Here is a 24,165-nt window from a genome sequence, read left to right on the forward strand (position 1 = left end):
ACGACAAAAGACAAAAAACAAACACTGCTAGCAGCTATCAAAAAGTATTGACCACAAAAAGTAAGATCCTCAAAAGTGACACATTGTGTTGGCCCATTACGATAGCATCATGGTGTTTAAGCATTTTGTTCATGTCTGTATCTGTCTGCAATCTGCATTGAACAAAGGAAAGGAAAAAAGCCAAATAAAGAGTCTAGTTTCCGGTTTATTTTTATCTATATTTTAATCTCTATAACATCATTCATTCAAACTAACATGACATCTAAAGTTAAAAACAGCAAATTTGTTGAAAATAACTAGTTTATTTTCTGTAGGAGCGATAAATAATGAATAATATGTTGCTTTAAATGGTTGATAGGCTGTGTCCATATTGTATATCTCTCATTATTCTTTGACTGACTTACATATGAGAACACTTGTAATAGACTGTCACGATTAAATGTATCATTATCCTCTTCCACAATGAGAATCACCAATCCCAGGTTTTTGCATAGAAAAACATTGACAGAATTGTTGTTGCATGATAAGAGCTTGACACATCTTTGACTAATACCGTATGCCAGTATAAAGTGTGTAAAGTGCAGAAACAGACAGAGTAAGGCAGAGAGTCGGGTCTAAAACAGAACACATCTATTGCTCTAGTGAGATAAGGATAGGGAGAGTTAAGCAGTGTTGAGATAAACAGGAAAGGAAAAGAGGTAGAGAGAAATTGATGAAGGAGAGTATGGTGAATGGTGGATAACTTGAAAAGAAGGGCACATGTCAGATAAGGGTCAAGGAGAGAGAGGAGGTTAAAGAAGAAGAAAATTATCAGTTTCAAGAAATAATTACCTTCCAATTATCTGCAGGGATGAGATAAGATGACATGACTTTATCCTAAAATCTAAATCCTTGTGATGCTCACATGGAGCTCCGTTTACCTTTGCTGCATCTCCCCTCCAGCATCTCCATATAACAGCATTTAAAACACTGAAACCAAAGGCCTCCCTGAGTCTCCAAAGATCAAAGCTTATCATCAGTTTAGTAATAACTGGAAATGTTAGACTCGGTGTAAAACAAACATCCTCCCTCGAAGCTCACATTGATTGTCAGTCTTCAGCCCAACATTTCTTGTCCTGTATTTATATGCACGTATTGTCACATCTTATGCTTCTTCTCTAGATGACCCTGACAAACATCCACCAGCTACTGAGTCACTGCAGGGTAAACTCTCTTTGTCCTTCCCCTCAGTTTCTTTTTTCTCACCTTCATCCAAGCTGTTGTTGGTGTTGGAGACCTCGCTATATTCAATCAGGGGCTCATTTACAGCGGCTTCTTCCTCCTTTTTTGTCTCCAGGAGTCCCTTCTTATCCTTGCCTTTTACTGTATGCTCTTTGTCCTGGCCCTCTGCGTCTGAGCCCCCAGACTCCCCTGCTTCCTCTGACAAAGAGTACATCTTTCTGGAAATTTCTCCTGCGCCTGATGCATCTTCATTGCCACCCCAGTGGCGTTTCTGGAACAACCCAAAGTCAGTGATATCTTTGGGGAAATTTCTCCTCTGGTTAGACTTTTCACTGGAACTCTCATCAGAGACCGGGGACAAGAGTCCGTTAGGTAGACCGTTGGAGGCTTCAGGCGGCCTGGGTGAAGCTGTAGAAGTGCCCTGCTTGAGGATGGATGTGATGATCTTGAATCGGTTGAGTTTGCTTTTCACCTGGCTGCTCTGAGGACAGGGAGAAACCTCGAGTGAAGAGTTGGAGTAAGCAAGACTGGAGTCCACTGAGCTGCCACTGGCCTTCGCCCCCTGTAGAGCAGGCTTCCCTGTCTTCATCATGCCCATCACCTCGTAACGAAAACTAGAGATATCTTGTTTCAGCTCCTGGGTGAGTAAAGCAGAAAGTGAGCTCCCCTGGTAAATTAACTAATGCTTTTCATCGTCCCAGTCATTGGTACCTAGTATCGATTCAATTTGAACTCAGTCAATACTAAGAGGATAATTATAATAATGATAAAGCACTTTCTTGTTCCCACAAAGCATGCAGGAATATTTTAATATGGGCCATATGCCACATCTTGAAAGACCCACAGCTGACAAATAATAACAAGCCAAGAGTCTGTCCTGCTAAATAACTATTTTTTTGTGTATGGATTTTTTTTTTTAGTGGTTGGTGTGGCAAACATGTTAGCAAACGATTGTCTATTTATACATCCAACAGACATAAAGCTACATTAGAATAAATTTGGAATTGTTTGTGTCCACCTGGTCGAATTAAGTTCAATAGTGAGTAAGTTCAATGTTAGTTTCTCACTTTTTAGCTTTTAAGCTCAGTTTTTGGTTTTCTGACAGAAATACCTGGATCCATGGCTCCTATATGTTCCACTATGTTTTCCAGCAAGTTGCTAGATCGTGGCTTTTTTACTGAAAATAGCTGCTTACTGCAGCCCAAAACACACTCCGAAAGCGGTGAGGATGAATCAAAACAGCAGAGTTGTGGGTCGGCAAAAAAAGAGTTCTGACTGCAGTGTCTAATAATAATTCTCTGTGGGTTTGTCATTACAACTCCTGTCAAATTCATGTAGTCATGTGATCTATTGTACCCATTTCAGTTATTCTTTGCTTTGCAGGAACCGTGCGTACCTTGAAGTTTTCTTCAGTCAGGCCTTCTTCTGTCTTGGCATCTCTGATCATAGCGGCCACATAACGTTTCACCAAGTTTCTCAATACCTCCTACATCAATGAAAAAAAAAATGCATTTGAGCACAATAAAATCTTCTAATATTGAATGAAAGTGTCGTTTTACAATACAATACAAAAGTCAGTCAGGAAAAAGATGGTAAATATAGATGCACACAAGAAAATACATTTCAGGCTAGCAGCTACTACAATAACCACCTGCAGATATGGACAAATAGAAAATCCTCTACAGAGAATGGTGATGAACATCCCACTGAGTGTAATTGTTAGTCCTGTTATATGAGACATCGCAAAAGCGTTCTATTGATAGATTGAAAAGAAAAGTGTAGAAAGGCAGTCAAAGGGCAGAATGTGTGATCTGTCACTCACACTCACGCTCACACACACACAGAGACACACACTCAGAGGGCAATAATCAATTTCAGCTTGCTTTGAAAGAGACTACATTTACCTGATACTGATGGTTCATCCTCAGGTTCTCTGCTGCTCGCCTCTGCACAGACATCAGATGCCAGAGAGGTTAAGTTAGAGCAAATGTGGGAGATGAGAGAAAAAGCATATTTAGTTTTTCACAGTATCACAAATTTGTATTAAACTTTGCTGTCTGTGGGTCTCACTGCATGTGGCCCCTGACTGTTGCAGCACAAAACAGTAAAGACTTCTGTCATTAAAAAAAAGTCTCTTATGCTCTGTCTGCCAGTTATGTTCTCAGTAAACTGTTTTGTCTATAAAATGTAAAAAAAAAACCCAAATGGTGGGGTCTTGACATTCCTGGTTTATCTCACCATCAGTCATAAATAACATATTCAGTTTACTATGATGTATGATGGAGCAAGGCAGAAAATCTTGGTATTTGATAAGCAGAGAATTTTCTGCTATAACAATGACTGAAATGATTAATCAACATCATCAACTACAAAATGACTGACCGCACAAGGAAGAGCAAATAATGGTAGGTTTTAAGAAAAATAAGTCATTTGTGTCTGGCTGACAAAATAATAAAAATAAAAATCTTCAAAATGAATTATGGATATCTGTCTAACATTTTAGAACTATTTCTATTTCTGTGTGTCTTACCCCGAGAGTTCCAAAAGTTTCGGGCCGCTTGGAGCTTGTCCTCTTGCACACTTGCTTCTTGATCCAGCACATGAGGTACAAGAATGATTTGGGGCTGGGGATGATGTTAAATGGGGCAGGCAGAGTGGCCCCTTCTTCAAAGTAACTCATCCACAGCTTTGTCCTGGCAAACTTCCACTCAATGTCGGCATGATCCTGAAATCAAGATCAGGGCACATGAACAACACTGCCAACACAATCATTATCTAATCCACACACTCATGTGACTTTTTGTTTGCAACATGTTTGATCTGTGCTCACAGCAATGTGCTGGTAGGAGTTGTTCATCATGGCTATGAGCATGTTAAGGAGAACCACCAGAGAGATGATATTGTAGGTGCCAAACATGGTGGCGCCTACAAACTCAGTGAACTGATGGTCTGCATCCACGTTGGTCACATAGAGGCTGATCAGACCAAAGATTGACCAGAAGAGAGACTGCAGGGTCTCAAATAACCTGCATGGGAAAGATATGTTACTCAGATATATAGTCAGTGTAAAGTGAACATTTTATCAATTGAAGGTGGAGAAAATTGTGTTTTTGAAATTCATTTTCAACATTAGTTTCTCTTAGCAACTGAAAACTTTTTCAGTTTTCACACATTTGGCAACCAGTAACAGTAAACACATACATAGACACACAACTCTCCTTTTTTTTGCCACTCAATTTCACAACATCACACATCTACACTACACATGCAAGCCAGTTTAGATTCATGTGAACTCACGTGGAGAATGCGTTATTCTGCTCCACACAGCGGATGCCTTTGCATTTGCCCTTCTCATCTGAAGCCTTCGTCTCATAGTAAAAGTACAACTGGTTCAGCCCATTAGCAAAGGCCAGTAGAACCTGGAGAAAGAGAGAAACATGTGTGCAAAATGGATAAAATTCAAGCCAACCCATCTGTTTCTTTGTCTTATTTACTGTGCCTTACTTAAACAACTGTGCACATGTTTATATTCCTGCCTGTGTGCAAACATTTACCAGACAATAGATGAAGAGGAACTTCAGGATGTCCAGCAGCATTCTCCCCAGAGAGATCTGCAGCGGCCCCAGATGAGAGTTGGCTGTAAACAGCGAGATGAGGCGCAGGGAACTGAAAATATTTGCTATGGCAAACACTGCCTCAGCTACTAGTGTTGGGTGCCACATCTCCCACTGGTTCCTGGGTTTACTACCACTGTACTGAACAAGACAAAGGATGGTGGACAGAAGTGAGAACACAGGAAAGTTACACTACACCTGGTGTCTATTTCACTGCCATGCAAAAATAATTGGTTACCTTAGTGTAGGCTACAATCTTGAGAGATATGGTGGCCAAGTATAGAGAGTTCATGACAAAGTCCATCAGGTTCCACCAGTCATGGACGTAGTCTTGGAAACCACCATCCCACATTTGTTTGATCTCTGCCCAGATGAATCCTAGAAATACAGAGATTGTCTTTCATCTGTTCAAAAAAAAAAATGCTTATACCATGGACACAAAAAATACCTGTTTGTGATTGGCTGGCAGGTGTCTGTTAAAATAGTATGAGTTATTTCAGGCTTCCAGGGTTGTACAAATAAATGTCCCGTTCACTTTCTGCTTGGACAACTTTAGGTGAGTGGGACTTAAAGCACTTCTAGCACTTCTAGCTTGGATAAGCATGAAACTCCCCTGGCTGACTCACCAGAGCAAAAGATCAGAAATTGCATTATAAAATATCTGTTTATTTTATTATCAGGACTGAGAGTCTGCAGCTCTGTGATACTGTATTCAGGCACAGTGGTGCTTTGAGTTACACACTAAAGTCAGCAAAGAGACAACAAACTGACTACCTCAAACTTTAAAAAAATGGGTGATGAGAAAATCTTCATCTTCTCCTCTTTCTATTTTAAATGGCCATGATGTTATCATGATGTTATTTTTTTGTACATCAATGCACTCATCTCACTTACAGCTATCTATAAATGCCCTCAGTCCTCACCCCTTTTACTCACCCAGTACCCAGGGCAGGATCATCCACTCCACAGTGGTTGGTGCCGGTCCCTGCCTGTCCTGCCTGTCCTGCTCTGTGGTGACAATGTGCTGGGAGGCAAGGAGCAGCAAGAATAGAAAGGTCAGGTAGGACGCTGTATGGCAGATAAACTTGATGAAGGGCTTACGGATGAAGAGGCCATAGCGACTCTTAGGAGCGATGAGGTAGCAGAGAGCAAATGCAGGGTAGAGGAGGCCGATGAAGACACAGGTGAAGAACTTCCCTGCCCATTGGCGACGTCTCCAGCCAGGGAACTCATCATACCACCGGGATGCCAAAAGCTGCTGGCAGTTTGGCTGAGCTACAAACTTAAAGTAATAAGAGAAGGGAGGGGAGAGTTATTTCATCTGTTGGATCTACAGAGATAACAACTTCACTAATCTAAGGCATGATTGCAGCATGTAAGTCTGCTGGGAGACAGCATCCTCAGCCTGAGGCTATTTAGAGGTTTTACACAGTACATAATGCCCTAGTGACCACATGCCAGAATTAGCCCCTGCAGCAAGTTCCAGTTTAGAGTATCCAAACGTAGGAGTAGGATGTGTTGGCGGTGTCCGAATTTGAAGGGTAATAGACACACATGGATATTTGAGAAGGGAAATCAGGTAATGGCTGTCTTGACACAGAAAATAAAAAACAAAAATAAAAAGGGGCCTTCCACAGGCTGTGAGGTCAGTAAAAATTAATGTTGTCAGGAAACAAGAGAATCATGTTTTCCGATGACTGCATTGCATTTCTTGTTGATTTTCCTGAGATAATAACACAGCACTCCCAGAAATCTGAATATTATTGGAATTTCATCTAGAGCAGACAACCTTTTATGTCTCTTACCCACGACAGGAAAAGGTTTAGGGCATAAATCATCATGTGGGAAATATTTTGCCCTCTTTTCTGTCATTTGGCTCGTCTTATGTTTTGTATTACTGTGGGATCAATACCTTATGTGGCTGCAAAAGTGAAAAGAATAACAAAGGAAATTTTAGCTAAGTTAATGCCACGCTTCACTTGGTAACTGAGTACAGGTTTACTGCCTCAGCCAAATGGACTGAAGCATCCTCAGCATCTGGTGATAATCTAGCCATAGCTGGGATTTGTTCTCATTCAAGAACAAAATCGGAACTTATTCTGTATTGTATAACTTAGTCGCACAACACAAGCAAGCATGTACATTTTTTACACAATTTTGTGAAATGTCACATTGAGCCTCTGTGTCAGAGTCAAAGTGTCGACTGGCACCGTTAGGTGCCAATTCACCAACTCTACAGCCTCGTTACCATGGGAACCAGAGATCCCTATCTGCGTCAGGGTCTGAAGTAGAATGGCTTATATTTCCATACTTAGTACGGAGTATTAAGTATGGTGTTGCCACAAAAATTGAGAGGAAATCCAAGAGAGGGAATAAAGGGGAAGTGATCAGTGATACAGCTTCAAATCTTTATTGAAGCTGTAACTTCTGACGATGGAAGAATAAAGAGGAAAGAAAATATCTCTGCTGATTTTCTTTCTTCATATGACTCCTTTGAGCATGAACCTTTTAAAAGACAAAATAACCATTAAGACAAACCTCATTAAGTTGCAACCAAATTCTGAAGCAGACCCGTGGGTGCAGGGTAAGTCTTGTAATGAAGTACTTAAGCCCAGAAAATAATGAATGAATTAAATGAAAACCAATTGTTTTAAATTCTGCAGCAGCACTGGATTTAATAGCCTTCTGTCTATTTAAAAAAAGCTTTGATCACTTTATCACATCTGTCAAAGGTATTTTACAGACCTTTGGGGGCATAAGTGAGACACTCATATGCAGTTCATTTTTTGCTTGTGTCTTTCACTGCTTGTCAGAACATTGTTCCTAATTAATGACATTAAACAAGAGGTACTTGAGCTGCCTGATGTCTTGCCTTAATCAGCATGATATATTAAACACAGACAGTGATGCTAATAAGGTCAGAAATTAAGCTAATTAATGTTATAATTAGGAAACGTATCTATGCCAATATTTGTCTTAACACATGAGCTAACTACTCTGCAAAACCTAATGAGATTATCAACTTTATAAGGGAAATTTTGATAATAATAATAACAATAAGTGATCTTATTTCATTCTTTTTTTTATTTAACTATTTTGAATCCCCACCCATAATCCCCTTAACTTCCATGCATTATATGCAGCTACCTTCCTATACGAAGCCTCTCTGCCTATTCCTTTTTCGTGGGCAGAGAGTCCAACACCTCTGTTATTTCACTCTCTCTTCATCTGTCACAATCACTTCCAAATGTCAGCTGTAGCAAAGTGTCGTATTTGCCTTAGGTGGCTTGTTCACACAACTCAAACAGTACCCCCCCGGTCTCAAGTCCAGTCTCTCCACTGTTAACTGTCCAAAAGTGCCAGGAAAGCACTTCGGTGTGTGAGGGCAAAGTCTCCTGTAAAGACAAGTTTCCCTGCAGCTTTACCAACATAAAAAAATCTGCTGAAACTCTTTTCTTCTACTTTCACTCACTGACAAGCATGCAACTTAAAGCTGGTTAGGTTTAACAATTTTTTACTTTTGTAAGTAAAAAAGGTCAATATAGTCCATAGTTATTTCAAGACCTCGACTGATCATTTCCAGTATTTTTCAAAGCAGGAATACGTTTTTTTGTCAAATAAGCCCAAATCATGTAACCTGGACACTCAGACATGTAAGTGTGTATGAGTTTGCAAAGTGTGAATTCAGGATTTGTTTTTTAATCCATCTTGCATTACATGTATGGTGAAAGAAGCTTTCCTCATAATATGTTACAAGTTAATCAGAATCAACCTCCAAAGCTTAAGTCTACAAACATATGTAAACCTCTCCATTATGTGAACTTCCAGATGACAAACAGGTCTACGGAATCAACCTACACCCTGATGATCACGCTGTCTGTCACCTTTAATGCTTCTGAACTGGTCTCACGCTTATAAAAACAGGGTGTTGATGGATTTCACTTGACTCCGGCAAAACAGCATGCAAACATGCTGCAAAGCTGGTGCTAAAAATGTCCACTCTCAAAATGTGCCACAGAGTATGTGTACATTTATAATATAAACTCTAGTAACTATCAGATTAAATAAAGCGCAACATCCTTCTAACAAGACTGCGAAAGATATAATTTTAGAATTAAAATTTAGTTTACTAGTGAAAAAATCTAGCTATGAGATTATTTTACCTTCAGGCAAATACACTTAGAAGGAGTATTTTTAAAACTGCATTGGGAACAAGATAACAAGGAGTTATCTCTTTCTCTTGTGTTAAGAAAAGTATTATTTGAAGGCTGAAAACTACTCAACACATGAGGCTAAATTCTGAAGACAGATATCTGTTGCAGTGGATTGCTGCTAATGGTCCTTCACTACATAATACATATTCCTGTTTTCATCTCCATTTAATGGTGTCATTAAAGAACATCTTGAAACACTGCATTGCAGTTTTTATGAGACATCACAAGGGGGCAACGTCAAACTACAGCATGGAAAAATTAACAGGTTTCCTTTGGCGCTATTTTCAAATATTAAAGAGACAGGCATTTTTACCCATATTGCGAATCTTCCATGTACTCACCTATATTTTTACAAGTATATCAGTACAAGAGTGATTAACTGTTGAAACCCTCGGGGAGGTTGAGGGGATAATCGCCACTTTAATGCGTATGTGTTACTGATCATATTTATCTGATTCAGCCTCCCGCTGCATCAAAGCGCAGGCTGCTCTGTTAGCTCAGCTCTTTAGACGAGAGGCCTGTGGAGATTTCTCTTCAGACCGTTATAAATTGCCTTTTTAAACCCTGGGAGCACAGCAGCAGCAAAGCCAAAAAACACACACAGATTCAAGGATAAATACAAGGACCGTAAATGAGCGATTGTAAACGCACTACGTGCATAAGAGGGTTAGGAGGAGAACTGTCTTTTAGTTTGTTCGGTTGAGGGTCAAAAACATGCATCTCATGACTCACTGCAACGCTCATCAACAGCCAGTACTATAACAAAAAAATTCACACATTCAGGGTAAATGTCATGCCAATTATAAGAGTTTATCTGCGAAATCGCTGAAAGAGATGAGTGGTGATCACACAACAGACAAAATTCTCTGAACAAAGTAACTGCAAAAACAGTCAAATGAGCCTTTCCAGTTCACTTAACCCTCCATGCCTTGCAGAGGGCAAAACCCTGTCTGGTTTAAAGATAATCTATCACAGACACAAAGCAAACATTATATATGTGTCTGCATGTGTGTGTGTGTGTACATACATTGACTCTGTATAGAATATGTCATCTTCCCTGCTGCAGAAATTGTCATTATATTGTCAGTTCTGCAGAGAGCTAAATCCTCAGCTGAGTCACAATTCTATGGCCAAAATCTAATGCTGTTCACACACTATATGTTTCCTTTCTCAGAATCAATGAACAGTTTACTAAAGCATGTCTGAAAGATTTCCACAAAATACTACACCTTATGGCACAGTGCTGGCACAGTTACGGCTGTTACTGTTAATGGAATATTTGCTTGTGTGGTTGAATTTATATAAAATCAAGTGTCACACAGCAACTTTTGCAAGACTGCTATATTCTCTCCATATCCTACAAGGGTAAAAGCAATAGCTGCATGATTACCAAATATTCTACAAAAAAACTGTAAATCAAATCAAGTCGTCTCTGTCTATTATTCAGTTTAAAACAAGTGAAAAAATCTACCAGTGTAATAGGATTATTGTCTCCAATAGAAATCAAGTTATTCCAAGGACCAGAGTTTTGAAACAAGACAGAGTAAGGCAGGTTGTTTGTTTCATTTGAATGAAGAAAAATGTAACTTGATTTTAGAAAATTAGCTAAAATGATTTTGCTGTAATGGCAGATTTTCATTTGTTTTAGGAAAATTTAAGTACGTTGATGGGACTCAACCAGCAGAGAGGGAGATTAGCTGTAATATTGAGGAGGAGTTTGGTGACATTCAAGTAGCACCACACTTGACTGGTAGAGAACAACCATGCTGAGGCCTTCTCTCCATGCTGCATGAAGTGCATGAAGATATTTGATTATCACACCTGGTCTGTAATTTCTTCAGAGAACTAGCAACTCTCAATATTTTGGAAGAATTTATGCTATACACACAGACACACCCACACACATACACACACACACACACTCCCACACACACCCACCACCACAGAATGAGAGTTTCCAGCAGAATAACTTTACCTTAAAATGACTGCTAACCACTTATCATTTGAAAAGGGCTGGGTGGATTGTTAACCACATCATGAGACACTTCTCCTCCATCAAAGTCCTAGTGCGATTGAAGGGTGTTACTGATAGCATGCAGGAGAAGGGCATATTGGGATATCTCTAGGATAATTAAAACACTCCCGTGGAGAGGAGATGCATGAAGGACCAGTTGTGGCTGAGGCAGCAGGAGGGAATGTTTGTTCACAGTGTGTGCGATGACAGATTTACTGTCAGTGACAGAGAGGTTGGGTACGCTGACAGGGGACTGTCTATCATTATGTCCAACTGTGCACTTGCGCTACTCCCAATTGTCCTTTTGTGACCCAACATGTTCTTCTGCCAACCTGTGTCTCGATGAGCAACAACTGGATGGATAATAGCCATTTCATAAATGAGAGATGCCTTCATAAGAGATGCCTTATGAAGGACTGCTCTGACAGCCAGGCAGAGCTCCAGCAAAAGACAGCTGAATGAATTATAAGTCACTTCTGGGATTAATGTGTCTGCTTCCTTATCATCTTGCTTCGCCTTTATATTAAGCGGTACGATTCCGCAGTGTAATATCTATTTAACCCCTTTCTTGTTGCCTGACGAAGCCTCCAGTCATCCCATAATAACTTAGCAATACCATCAAAACCGGCCCTCCAAGAAAAACATAGCTCATTCATCAGTTATAACCCTTTTCTATTGTATTAGCCATAAAAGTACTCAAGGCTTATATAGCAGTAGCAGCCATTTCATGACATACTTCAAAGGAATTCAAATGTAACTTTTAATTAGCTTTCCCATACTAATTGTTCCTGGCTCTACCCACTCAGAAATAATTTATCTCACAACAGAAACAAAATAATGAAATCCAGCATCATGAACAGATGTTCTGTACATGTTCTGCATTAAACGTTGTAGAGCATGTATGTTTAATTGGATGCACTGAATGTAGAAGTTCCAGCAACAGATTATTTTCGATTTTCGATGGCATGATGGCTGACTGGACTTACACTAATGTGTGTAGCTACCTATGTGTTATTTCAAGGAAGTAAAAATCCTACATTTAGAGCCACAGTTGCAATTTAATATGAAAAAAGTATTATCTTGCAGCTGCAATGCTTTGGTATTGGAATCACGCTTTGGCTATCTGTCATCTGTGTAAGCTGCCAACATGAAAACAGATAGAAATCCTACCCAAACCAGCTTCTGGCACTCAAAAAAGAATCTGATGCTAATTTAACATCATTACAGCAGTTCATATTGGCTGGCAGTGACACCTGTGAGAAGACATTGGCTTGGTACAGCAGAAAGTACAGGCTTGGCAGTCTTCCCCAGGCAACAAACAGTGAATGTTGCCTGGAGCACGTGGCATTGAAATCTAACAACAAGCTGTATGGTAGATAATAAAGCAAACAATTCTTGACGGAAGGAAAAAATAATACAGGAGAGGATCAAGGAGAAGCATGAAAAAAGAAAATGGGATGCCTTCTATATTACAGAATTCAAAAAGAATAAAACTGTGATATTGCAGTCATATCACAGCTCTGCTTAGGTACAAGAGGTGGCAGGTGAACTTGACTGTGTGGTAGTGTGTGTGTGTGTGTGTGTGTGTGTGTGTGAGATCCTCATTCCCTGCTATCTTCCCATCATTGCAGCCTCCAAAATAAAGAAGCAACACTGTCTCTGTGTACTTGATTTGTCCTTCAACTACTGTATTCTTTTGTTTAAATCGTCATATAATGGCAAAGTGAGTATCAAATTACCTTCAGATACAGAACTCATTGCTTTTTCTTTTCATAGCTTTTGCCTTCTGATCCATTCAGAAAGCTATGGATTACTCTTTAATCAAGCTGATTACCTTATACAAATTTTGTATAAGGCTTTACACTACATTTCACATTCAGCCATTCAAACATATTCATACATTGTTGTTACAGTATCAGGAGCAATTTAGGTTTCTGTATCCTGCTCAAGCACACTTCAACATGCAGTGGGAAGATCCAGGGATCACCCCAACAACCCACTCTACCTCCTGAGCCACAGCAACCCTTGTACACTAAAAAGTGAAATCATTAACATTTTGCACTATTATGTATCATGCTTACCTCTTTTTGGTGGTACTTGATAGCAAGTTTTAGTCTTGCCAGGTCATTGTTGCCCTCCTCTTCCAATAAGTTGGTGTCATCTCTGTAGTTGAGGATCATCTCCAGCTCTCTGGAGCTTCTTGTTTGGTCCAGGAGGTCCTTGGCAAATTGTTTGCACTGCTGAGATAGCTCCTCATACTCTGATTTGAACTCATTCTCCACCTTAAAAAGAGCAGGATACAGATACCACTAAACATAAAGAGAACTGCAAGAACCTGGCAGCTGAAATGTAAGTCAACGTATTAAAAAAAAGTATGTTTAGAAAGTGATGTTTCTAAATCAAACTTCTGCCTTTAGGTGATTTGTGTCATGAAGCTGTTTCAAGCTAGTTTATTGCAATTTAATAAATGCACCACCCCTAAGCCATTTATCTTTATATTTTGAGGTTGTTTCACCTATACAAAACTTAAATGCAATAAAAGCACATGTAAGCATTTGCCTTTCCTCATTTTTATTTTATTTTTAGCTTTACACAACAATTTAAATAATTAACTTTATATTTAACTTTTATATTTCATCTTGAAATGCCATGAATTATAGCAGGCAAGGATACATATTTTGTAGTTATTTCTGTGAATTTTCAAAGCTGACCCTGGTGTATTTTTTATTAGTTTTTATCAAATGAAATTTACCAAGACCAGTTTTTATGAAAGCATGGCTAATTAATTGACATGCTATTGAATGTCACATGATGATATAATCAAAGGGCACATAGAGATTAATTAAAGCGACAGATAATATTCCAGTTCCTTAAAATCAAATCCTATATTTCAGATCCACTAGCTAGCTCTCTTTCTCACCTTGCTAAGCTCCTGCAGCTCCCAGCTGAGCCTGAACGCAGTGAGGAAGGGGTCCTCGCTGGAGAGCGCAATTAGAGAGGGACTCGACAGGGCTTTGTAGATGTTGAGGCGTGAGCGTGAGTGCCGCAGGCTGTCCACGTCTGAACTAGACACACACTCCACACAGTTACAGCGCACCTGCAACATCAAACAAAGCATGAATACATTTTAATAAGGCTTCCCCCTGTTTAATAATAGATTCAGTCTAGCGATGCAGGAACTGTATCTATCATGTCAACTACGTACTGCCATGCCTGGTTATGTTGTTTAGACGATAAAAGCCCAATCTTTGAGATTTTGACCTGATCATTATCTAAAAAAGCACATGCCTAAAAGCATTACTCATGCAAACAAACCTTTATCAGCATTAGAAAACATTCATTACTTTAATTGATTTAGTTGTTGTCTATTATATCGTATAACTAAGATCATATAGTGTATCTTCTGTATTATCTGAATTTGTGTTATTGATTGACTCATATAATACTTCCATAACCCCAGTGGATAATGTCAAACTTTAATCATGCTGCACACTAGACTTGTGTTTGTTCCCTGAACAGTCGTTAACATTTTGGAGATATGGGGTTTCAAATAACAAGAAAATACTAACACAATTTACACAACAAATTAGGGGCGTTTGATTTACCCACCTCATGTGGCTGTGGCATAGACACACCTTTCTGCACCAGAAGCTTGATAATTTCATAGTTGTTGGTGTGTGCAGCAAGGATGATGGGAGTGATGTCAGGGGTGAAGTCAGAGAACTGCTTGTCCAATAAGATAGGAGGAACCTTGCAGGGGAGAGGAGAGAATAAAAGCTTTAATCAGTCACACATACAGTGAATGAAGCTTTGGAATAAAGGCCTTGGCCTTATGTGAGCTATTGTGAATGTTTGGCCATTCAGAGTCTTTTTCCTTCTGTCCGGTTTAACTGACACGCTCTGACTGAAAGATCTTCTGTTCACCTCAGAGTGAAATTCAAAAGTCTTTAAAGTGAAGTTAAATGGAATAAGCAGAATAAAAAAAATGTTAGATCTTTTTGCAGCTGCAGTGATAACTGTTTAAGAAATGATGCCCTTGGTCGCAAGTTGCAGAAAAAATGCCCTGCATATCAAAACCGCTGTAAATTTCAGATTTCAGAGGGAATCATTATGCTCCGAAAGAAACTCATTTCACCTATCCCTCTTATCACCCACTCCAGCTAAGCCCTTTTGCTATTCCCATGTCATTCAGTGGGAATACAGAGGAGTAAGCTGGCCCTTTTCACTTCTTTTAACTGAAGGCCTATTATCTGATTCTGTTGTGAGGGAGAGAAGGAGGAGAGAGAGAAGATAGTCAGGGAATGGTTGGGGTATAAACATGCGATAGGTGAGGACCTATTTAGCAACTTGATGCAGACAGAAGACAAATCATGAATCATGAATCATGAATGCCTGTATGAGTTTGTGCCACAACAAATATCTTAGAATAAGTGAAAACCTTGGACTGTTAGATGGATATCATGTATCATGTATGCATGTTGGTGACAATTTCATGGTAATCCATCCCAGTTTGTTGGTGTCTGGTATGTTTTGGTGATGTCTATATCTTAAAAGGCTCAATATGTAAATATTTGCTGAATCCAAAAATACCCTAAAAGACATAGAGAATAGATGTGAATACACAAGTCGCTGTATTGTAGATGTTTCACTATTTCACACAAAGCAGTCTGAGTAGAAACTCACCAGTCAGCAGTACTCTCTGAGGAGCAAAATATGAAGAATTGTTATCCAGGGAATTGGCTCATTTTCTCAGAAATGTTTCATCATCCATATTGCACAGAAAAAGTCATTTTATCATGTGGATGCTAATTAATAATGTAATTTACTCTCAGAGCAGTCACAATGCAGCAGCAACTCCAAAGAGTGGCACAGAGTTATGTCTGAGAGTCGTCATATTTCGCAGAGGAGGGTGATCTAATAAGCTATATACTCTGTTCTCCATGTGGGAGGAGGAGGGACATCAAATAATCTACATCAAAAAGCCTTGGCCTGTGCCCAAGCACAGAACAGGGGGAGTGCAGGCTGGTAGAAGTTATGATAATAGTGGAGGAAAGAAATGTTGCAGCTCACTTGTCTTTGTAATGCACTCATGTTACTCATATCAGAATGCGGCATCCAACATCAGCATATTGAAAAAATGCAACATTAGCATTAGCATGCTTTTGCTTTTGTTTTCACTGTGCTCCTTTTTAAGCTTCCCTACTGGTTTTCACCTGTCGTCCTACAATATCACAAACATTGTTTAGATAAAGCTGGTGTAAAATGGGACGCTAAGCAGTTTTGTTTTGAATGACACTGCAGAAAATAAGCTGCAAGTCTTTGTGGATCCGAGCAAGAATGATATATGCTCACATTATGCTCTGTGTCATGTGTAGGAAGAAGTGTAAGGGGAGCCTTATGTAACTCTGTTTATGTGTATATGATGCATGTTGCACAGAACAACAACAATAAAATAAAGAAGCGCCTGAAGGCTTGTTTAATTGAGAAACACTGCGAGCTGCAGTGTTTGTGCTTCCGACAGATGCATATCTACACTCAGAGGATAATACATGAAGCTGTTTAAAAAGCTGATATTCTATACACTCCTCGGTAGAAAACAAATAAGCCACAACACTTGTGAGGTTATTACAAACACATCATTTAGACAGCCTGGAAAATAGAAAGACAAATACACACAATTCCAGCAAAGCATAAAATGAATCTCCTCATTAATAAATCTCAGAGAAGACACTGGCAACAGATAGGATGCTCTTTTCCCAGACAGCCTTTTAATATAATCAATGAGCTTCTCTTGGGCAAATTTCGTAGCGCTAGAGTGATCTATTTTCGCAACAAACTCATGTGATAGGAAGAGGCACTGTCTTACGAAGGCATTAAGGTAAAGAGGAAATGTGCAAGCTGATAGATGTCACAGCTGTGGGGTTCAGACTGCAAATGTCTGGCCTCTGTACTTCCGTCCCCTCCACATCCATTTAACAAAGAGGCTTGAGCTATCTCTTTGTGCTCTCTTTTGGTCCCCAATATATTCTTCCTTTTGCTTTCATTTTTCCCCTTTTTCACAATTTCACTTTATTCTATCAAAGCCAAATGAACAGGACACAACAGGAACAGCAATAACATCCTCCGTTCAGTTGATCAATGAAGCCAAAAACATCTGTTCCTTTGTGGTTTATGGTGCATTACTGCTGATAGGGAGAAGAGAGGAAAAAAGCATGCGTGTGCTCCAATGTGTACAGTCCATGTGTGAGTGAGCAATCAGTGCGAAGGGCCTCCAATCAGGGATTAATACGACTGTATTTGTTTTTGATTACCGTAATTAAATCTCTTAACAACAGTTTCCATCAACTAGAAGATTTGTTTACGAACAGCAATTGCGTTCTCGAACTAGTCTCGCATTGCCAGACCTATCTCCACACTTCGTTTTAGCTGTGCCAGTGCTCGAGATGGGTCTGGCCATTATCATATAGGGTAAAAAAAAAAAAGAAAAGCTCAATCACAATTGTCTTGGGAGATGTTAAACCCAGGATGCAGCAACAGTGCAACAGTTCTCTTATCTGTTTCTTGTTTCTCTTATCTGTTTCTTGTTTCTTACTGTTTTTATTTTTATGTGTTGTATGGTGTCCTCGAGTGCCCAGAGAGGCGCCTTTAAATAAAATGTATTATTACCCTTGCAAAATAGTGTTGGGGGGGGGGACTTGTTTTGGTGGAACATTTGCATGTGGAATTGCGAGCCCTGGCATTAAAATGGCTAAATCCCTGCAAAATAAAAGCTAACAGCTACAAGCTTGCTTACATTTGTAGCATTACCAAACATACATATATTTTCTCCCAGTGAGTATACTTATTAAATCTCTTTCTGAAGACCTGTTCCTTTTCCAAAAGACAGTAAGACAGTAAAAGACTAATTAATACAGCTTTTTGAAGTGTCAGCTTTTGTTGTTGCCAACACTACTGGGTCAATTATTTTGGATGGTATAAAAAGCTCTGGGCAACTGCATACAGTGTATAAGCTACACAATGAGTATTTTACTGACACTGCACTCTACCATTCCCCCTGTGATATGGCATGAGGGCTACTGTGCCAATGCTTGCTGTGTACCTTGTTGTTTAGAGACACGTTGGCCTCAGTGATCAATTCTCTAGGATTTTAAACAAAGCTGGGATGTTTTTTTCAAATTTAAATTTAAATACTTTTTATACATTTTATGATAAACAATACATATGGTATTGGTTGAAAAAATAGAAATAAATTGATGCTGAAAGTACCAAAACACAGTGATACTCCTAGAAGAGCGCCAGCACAGACCTCAACCTCATGAATAAAACACTCTTAATTTCAAACACCTTTCCCATCAGTGCCCTCCTCACCTGCATGCCGCCACTAGGCTTCTTGTGATTAAGCAGCAGCTCCACAGCTCCCACCACTTCCTTGCGGATTGCATGCAGTAGGGCATCGCCAACATAGACGCTGAAGCTCAGCAAGAGCTCAATGATTTCCAGGTTCTCGTTCTCAATGGCAATCAGCAGAGCCGTGCGGCCAAGAGGGTCGATGCAGTTGATGTTGATCTTGAAATAGATCTCTGCCTCCTGACAAAATAAGGTTGTGATTGAAAGTCAGATTTGTTTCAGGAGCTGCTCAGGGCCTTGGTGTAAAAAAAATTATTAGAAGGGAAGATACTAATTCACAACAAACAGACATTGATTTTTTAAAGGAAATGTAAAGTCTTCACACCTTTTAGATCTCACAGAGCAACAAGTCCACAGTATTTTGGTGTGAGACTTTGTTTGCCACACTGATGACCACAGTCTGGTAACCTACCTATAATAATAGTAATTAATGGGGAACTACATCAAGTTTACACTTCAAAGTGTGGTTGCAGGGATTGAGGTGTAGGCTACTACTGCATGGGAAAATTGTATAAAGCATTTTCTGGCTCCTGAGGGCGCTGTGAGCTGTGCAGCGCTGGTTGGGGTACAAGTTTGAAAATAAAAAAAATCTGGAGGTATGGTAACTCTGTAGCTTCTGTTTGTTTTTTATTTTTTATTTAACTATCCATCAAGAGTCCAGCAATTTTATAACAACGTAATGTTTAACTGGTGGAGTAATCTAATGTAGTAGCTTTGGTTGTCATATCTGGCATTAGTTGGCTATAGCAGTAACATTTTAGGCTAAAGGCATAATGGAGCTTTTAGATTGAGATTTGCTCTCTAGAAAACAGTTGTTAAGTACCTTTTTTCAGCTGTTTTCTTTTTTCCTGCCTAATTGCATTGCTATGTGACAAGTGCTCTGTTTTTTTGTTATTTTTGTTGCTTTTTAAAAAAAATCATTTTGTGCATCCAAGGTACTGTGGGACTACCAAACAGCTGGCCTGTGGCAATATTTTGGGTCTACTAAAGGTCTGACACTGTCAAGGTAAATAAAGGCCCCAGATGTTATTTGTAACGAGTGGAGGATAATCATAGCTGCACACGTTACCCATAAATCTTTTCTAAATCAGTCCAATTAGATTAAGGTTTCAATATCCGTCCATTCATCCATAATGTTTTCTCAGTGGCAGTATTTATTCATCCATTTACCCATCAAATGATCCATTCTTCCATGCATTTATACAAACACACACACCTCCAGAGCTTGTTTGACACTAGCATAGTCCCCCTTCTCCACAGCTCCGAGGTAGGCTTTCTCCAAAGGTGACAGCTCCGACTCAGCCCGCACAATTCTCAGTGGGATGCGGTCCCGGTACGAGGAGCTGTCACTCCGCCGGTAGTATAGTTGTGACATCTCCCCGGGCTTCAGCTTACCAGCACCCTGCTAACACTGCTACAGCTGCTGCCAGGCTGGGGGAGTTCACACTAGAAAGGGCAGGAACAAAGGTGGTATAGGAAGAAGACACTTGCTGTTGTTGGTTTGGATTTTCACAAGTAAGAAAATATGAGAAGAGGAGATGGGGACAGAGGTGAGAAGATTATTCTGAGAGAGAGAGAGATGAAAAGAATACCTGCAAATGGAGTGAAAAAAAGACTGGAGTATAAAGGAATTTCACAAATGTTCAAACTTGAAATAAATTGAATATAAGTCTACTAAAACCTATGTTTACTGCAGATAAATCATCCAAACTGTAGTTGACACAACATTTATGTCACTCAAGGTGCATTTTTTGCTGTGAGAGGTATCTTTTAGTGTCTTTGGAACATTTGGGGAATTTCTTTTGATCTACAAGTACCAAACATTTTGCACAACTGCATAAGCACTGGAAAAAAATCTGAGCAGAGAAACATTTCAAGTCACTGCATTATTTTCTCAGGTAAATCTAAACTAAACAAGAAAAACAGAGGAAAGGTTGGAAGTGGTTGCTCCTACTCAACCTGTTTCACCAAGATACGACACACAACATCAGGCTTGAAGTGATGCAGCTGAAATGGATGGTTAGATGTTTAATTCTTAATAGCTTTAGTTAATGTCATTAGCCATGCTTGCTAATTGATCGACAACAGCTGACTCAGTGGTTGCCTGGTGACAGTAAAATGACACTTCCAGCACTTTTGGCTGTGCAGCTTCACAGAAACTAGCCTCCACAGTGACACAGTGACACTGTACAATGATTGCTTCCTAACAAAGCAACGACCAAGATCTCTAGGTTCTCTCGAATCTCATACTGAAACTGAATCAAAGATGAGGAAAAAGTGTTCACAACTGCATAAAAAGTGGCATTACTAAACTGATTCATCTACTGAAAAGATGCACATAAAAGTGCTTTGAACACAAAGGATTAGCTGTTTTCCTTTAGAGGATTTCAGACTCACAGCAGCCCAATTAGTTAAAAAGAACAAACAATTTATTTTGTTAATGTGTGTAAAAACTATGCATGTTGTGTTCTGTGTCCTAAACAAGCACATTTAAATGATTAGTTCAACATTTTGGGAAATACACTTATTAGCTTTCTTGAGAGAGTTTGGTGGGATGATGGAGGTCCCTCTCATGTCTGTACATCAAACAGCAGCCATCAGGGGTTAGCTTAGCTGTGCACAAAGACTGTCAACCGGGGAAAACAGCTAGCATGGGTTGTTCCAAAGGTCCGAAAGTCCATCATCTCTAAGGCTCGCTAATTAACACATTTGTACAAATATTCTAGGGTATGGTTCAGATGGTAGAGAGGTCGTCTCCAGAGAGACTGCTGAAGTTTACATGAGCGAGACCCGAACCCATACTGCTCCTGATGAGCATGCCATCCGTGTATGTGTGAATGGGTAGATTGTTTAAACATACTCGATATAACGTGTTAATTAGTGAGCATAATAGTTACTAGAGGCTAGATGTTTTCCCGTTTCTAGTCTTTGTGCTAAACTAAGCTTACCCCTGGCTCCTGGCGGTAGCTTCATATTCACTGTACAGAGCGTTTGGCAAGAAAGCCAAAATTGTCCAACAGTTCCTTTAGTTGAACATGATACATGACATAGCATTATACATTTTCAAGTTGAAACGCTTCATTAAGCTTACAGTAATTCTCTATGGCAGGTGGCAAGCAATCATATGATTATTCAGGTTTTCAACTAGCAACCCAATGTTTCCACAGCCTGATTTGCAACAGGAGCAAGAATATAAGATGGCTGAAATGCAAGTTAATAAAGTGGATGAACACAATTCACTGTCGGCTGGTGTTCCTAAACAACTTTTGTTCCACCTTATGTCACCTGCCATCTCCTCTTACTGCCAAGGTGCTGCTTTACTGATGTAGAAATGTTCTTATTTCCCTCCATAAATAAAAATAACTTCAAAAAGCAGCATTAAAAAGTAAGATCTATTCCATCCAACTTCTTCCTGCTTGAGAGCCCTTTTGGTGGCCAGTTTTCACACCTCATTTGAGATCCTGGGCATTAGTCTGATATTGCTATGGCCCTTTGTGGAATAATTTCATTTTGAAGCAAATATACCTCTGAAGTGGCCACATGGGGACCCTGCAGTCACCATTGCCGAATAACTATAATCTTGAGAGAGTAAGAATCATGCAGAGAAAGCGCATGCACTGCAGCAGAAAAGAGTAACTGCCAATACAGCAGGTGATTTTTGAATTGATACCAAAGTGAGTATTAACATGTCTTTAACAACACAAGCCCACCCCTCAGCAACAGTGTGTAACATTAAAACAATATTATAATTCAAATATATTTGAATATTAAATTCAACTCAATTGAAAAAGACATGTTTTCCACAATTAGTTATCGTCTCAATTCCCCTTTTACGTATGATGGATAGATGTATGTATGAAGTATGGTTATATCAGGTGTCAGTTGAGAGTGGAGAGTTACTCTGTGCTTATAATGCTGTTGCGTTATTCTACTGTACAGTAGGCTAATTCGGCATTTTCCAATGAATAAAACATACTGATTTCATTGTTAATTGTCAACTTGGGACAGAAATTGCCATAAAAAAAGGCAAGTAAGCTACCCGCCAAGGAGAAACACCAGTACAAGAAGATATGTGGATGGTCTGCTGATATCTTAGTGTGCTATTAATAAAACACACACAAACACACACGCACACACACAGACACACAGCCTTCTGTGCAGAAGGCTCTTTATTTAGTAATCACAGTTTCCTGGAATCAATATTTAGGATTGATAATAAATAGATCTGAGCTGTTTTGTTACACAAAGAGTGCAGCACTCAAGTGCAGTGGCAAGGAATATGTTGAGCAAAATGTCTTGTATTCTGAAAGTTGTACTGATTTGACACTGCACACACTACATAGATGAGCTTTCCAGCAGCCCATTTAGATAGGCCTGTCCTGTGTTTCGAATGACAGTGAAACAATCATAAAATTGTCAGCATCCACTAATCCACTAACAGGTCTGTGTATATTGCCAGAATGGCGCCTGCATACACTCACAGGTGAGATTTTGACATTTTAATTTCTGTTTGTGCAGTGATAGGTTCCAGTGCTAACGTGGAATAGCATGGATAAAAATAAAAATGGTTGTAAAATTAAGACCGTAACCTTCTTAGCTCAGTCCTTCCTCAGTTACACGCTGAGGGTCCCCAGTTACATCGTTTATCTTTACAACCTTGTCTAGCGTGAAAAGCCTTTTATTGCCAACAACATTTTTCAAGTACATTGGAGCAAATAACTAACCTGTGGAACGTTGTGCATTGGAACTTCACTTATGGAGATCAATTTTCTTCCTTTGGAAAATATCCCAAGAGCACATGAGGACTAATAAAACAGACGCGTAAAGCTTTAAAAGATCACCCGCCTTAACTTCTTGAATTTAGCATCCCCCCATTTGTTGAAAAAAACAAACTGCAGGGTGGACCTGCATGAAGACCCTGCTTGTTAATGTCTTGGTGTCTTGTTATGCCAGTCCGTCTTTCTCTTGGTTTTTAGTCTAGTCTGCATTCTCCCCTCTCATATTTGGAGACTTGACAGTACTCCCACTGTACATCCAGATTCGGTCCGTTTTGATCACGACTTCCATTCGGTCTTATTTGGGGGGAAACGCGCAGACCGGCGCACACCGCATTCAGCTCACCGCGCAACAAATCCTGGAGACGAAAATAAGCAACAACAACGAAGTTTCCTCGGTGGATCGGTGGACAGCAAAGCGTCCAGTCTCCCCCAGGGTGTATTTTCACCGATGTTTATGCCAACTCGACTTGTCCACCTGTTGGAGGTGATTGAGCAAAAAGCAGCGCCTCCAGAAATAAACGCAGAGCAGCCAGATGCCTGGCAGGCGGTCTGCGGAGCGCTGCTGCAGATTGGTGGTGCGCACTTGGAGACGCATTGAACACTGTGGCACTGCATGAGTGGGAAAAAAAAATCTAAACAGGCAACTCAGCCTTACATTCAGCTTCCCTTCAAACAAATTAAAATAAAATACATTCCCATTCAGCTTTACATGTCTCAGGAATTACATCCAAGATAAACAAAAAAACAAAAACAAAAAATTATAGTTATAGTGCAGACTAGAGCGTCATGAACGACTCGAGTTTCTTAATTTGCATTGAGAAACAATACAATTATTTTTAAATTACCTATTTTAATGTTTAAAAATAGAATAAGACACAATTCTGCATGCAACTCATATATACATATTTAAGTGTAAT

The 24,165-nt window shown here is 39.6% G+C and overlaps 1 protein-coding gene across 1 annotated transcript; it reads right to left on the reverse strand.

The window, feature by feature from the left end:
- Positions 1–222: 222 nt before the first annotated feature.
- On the reverse strand, positions 223–23,796 carry LOC118331140 (short transient receptor potential channel 4-like). Its single transcript, XM_035665911.1, has 15 exons — positions 23,195–23,796; positions 19,687–19,916; positions 18,432–18,650; positions 14,673–14,813; positions 13,984–14,160; positions 13,145–13,345; positions 5,772–6,117; positions 5,074–5,213; positions 4,776–4,976; positions 4,519–4,640; positions 4,052–4,247; positions 3,752–3,946; positions 3,126–3,167; positions 2,618–2,707; positions 223–1,858 (listed from the first exon to the last, which is right to left on the reverse strand). Exons 2-15 carry the CDS (start codon positions 19,843–19,845, stop codon positions 1,145–1,147), a joined length of 2,943 nt encoding a protein of 980 aa, XP_035521804.1. The 5' UTR covers positions 19,846–19,916; positions 23,195–23,796; the 3' UTR covers positions 223–1,144.
- Positions 23,797–24,165: the final 369 nt, after the last annotated feature.

Source organism: Morone saxatilis, unplaced genomic scaffold (genome assembly GCF_004916995.1).
Source record: "Morone saxatilis isolate NCDOM2014 unplaced genomic scaffold, NCSU_SB_2.0 Contig20, whole genome shotgun sequence".
Lineage (NCBI taxonomy): Eukaryota > Metazoa > Chordata > Actinopteri > Moronidae > Morone > Morone saxatilis.

What these genes read in the sequence shown, in the direction of transcription:
- LOC118331140 (XM_035665911.1), bottom strand. Translation starts at nt 19,845, where the DNA reads ATGTCACAACTATACTACCGGCGGAGTGACAGCTCCTCGTACCGGGAC. An exon ending in GGATGAACCATCAGTATCAG is followed by an intron (nt 2,708 to 3,125) that starts GTAAATGTAGTC and finishes TCATTGATGTAG; the next exon opens with GAGGTATTGAGAAACTTGGT. An exon ending in TGACTGAAGAAAACTTCAAG is followed by an intron (nt 1,859 to 2,617) that starts GTACGCACGGTT and finishes TTACTCACCCAG; the next exon opens with GAGCTGAAACAAGATATCTC.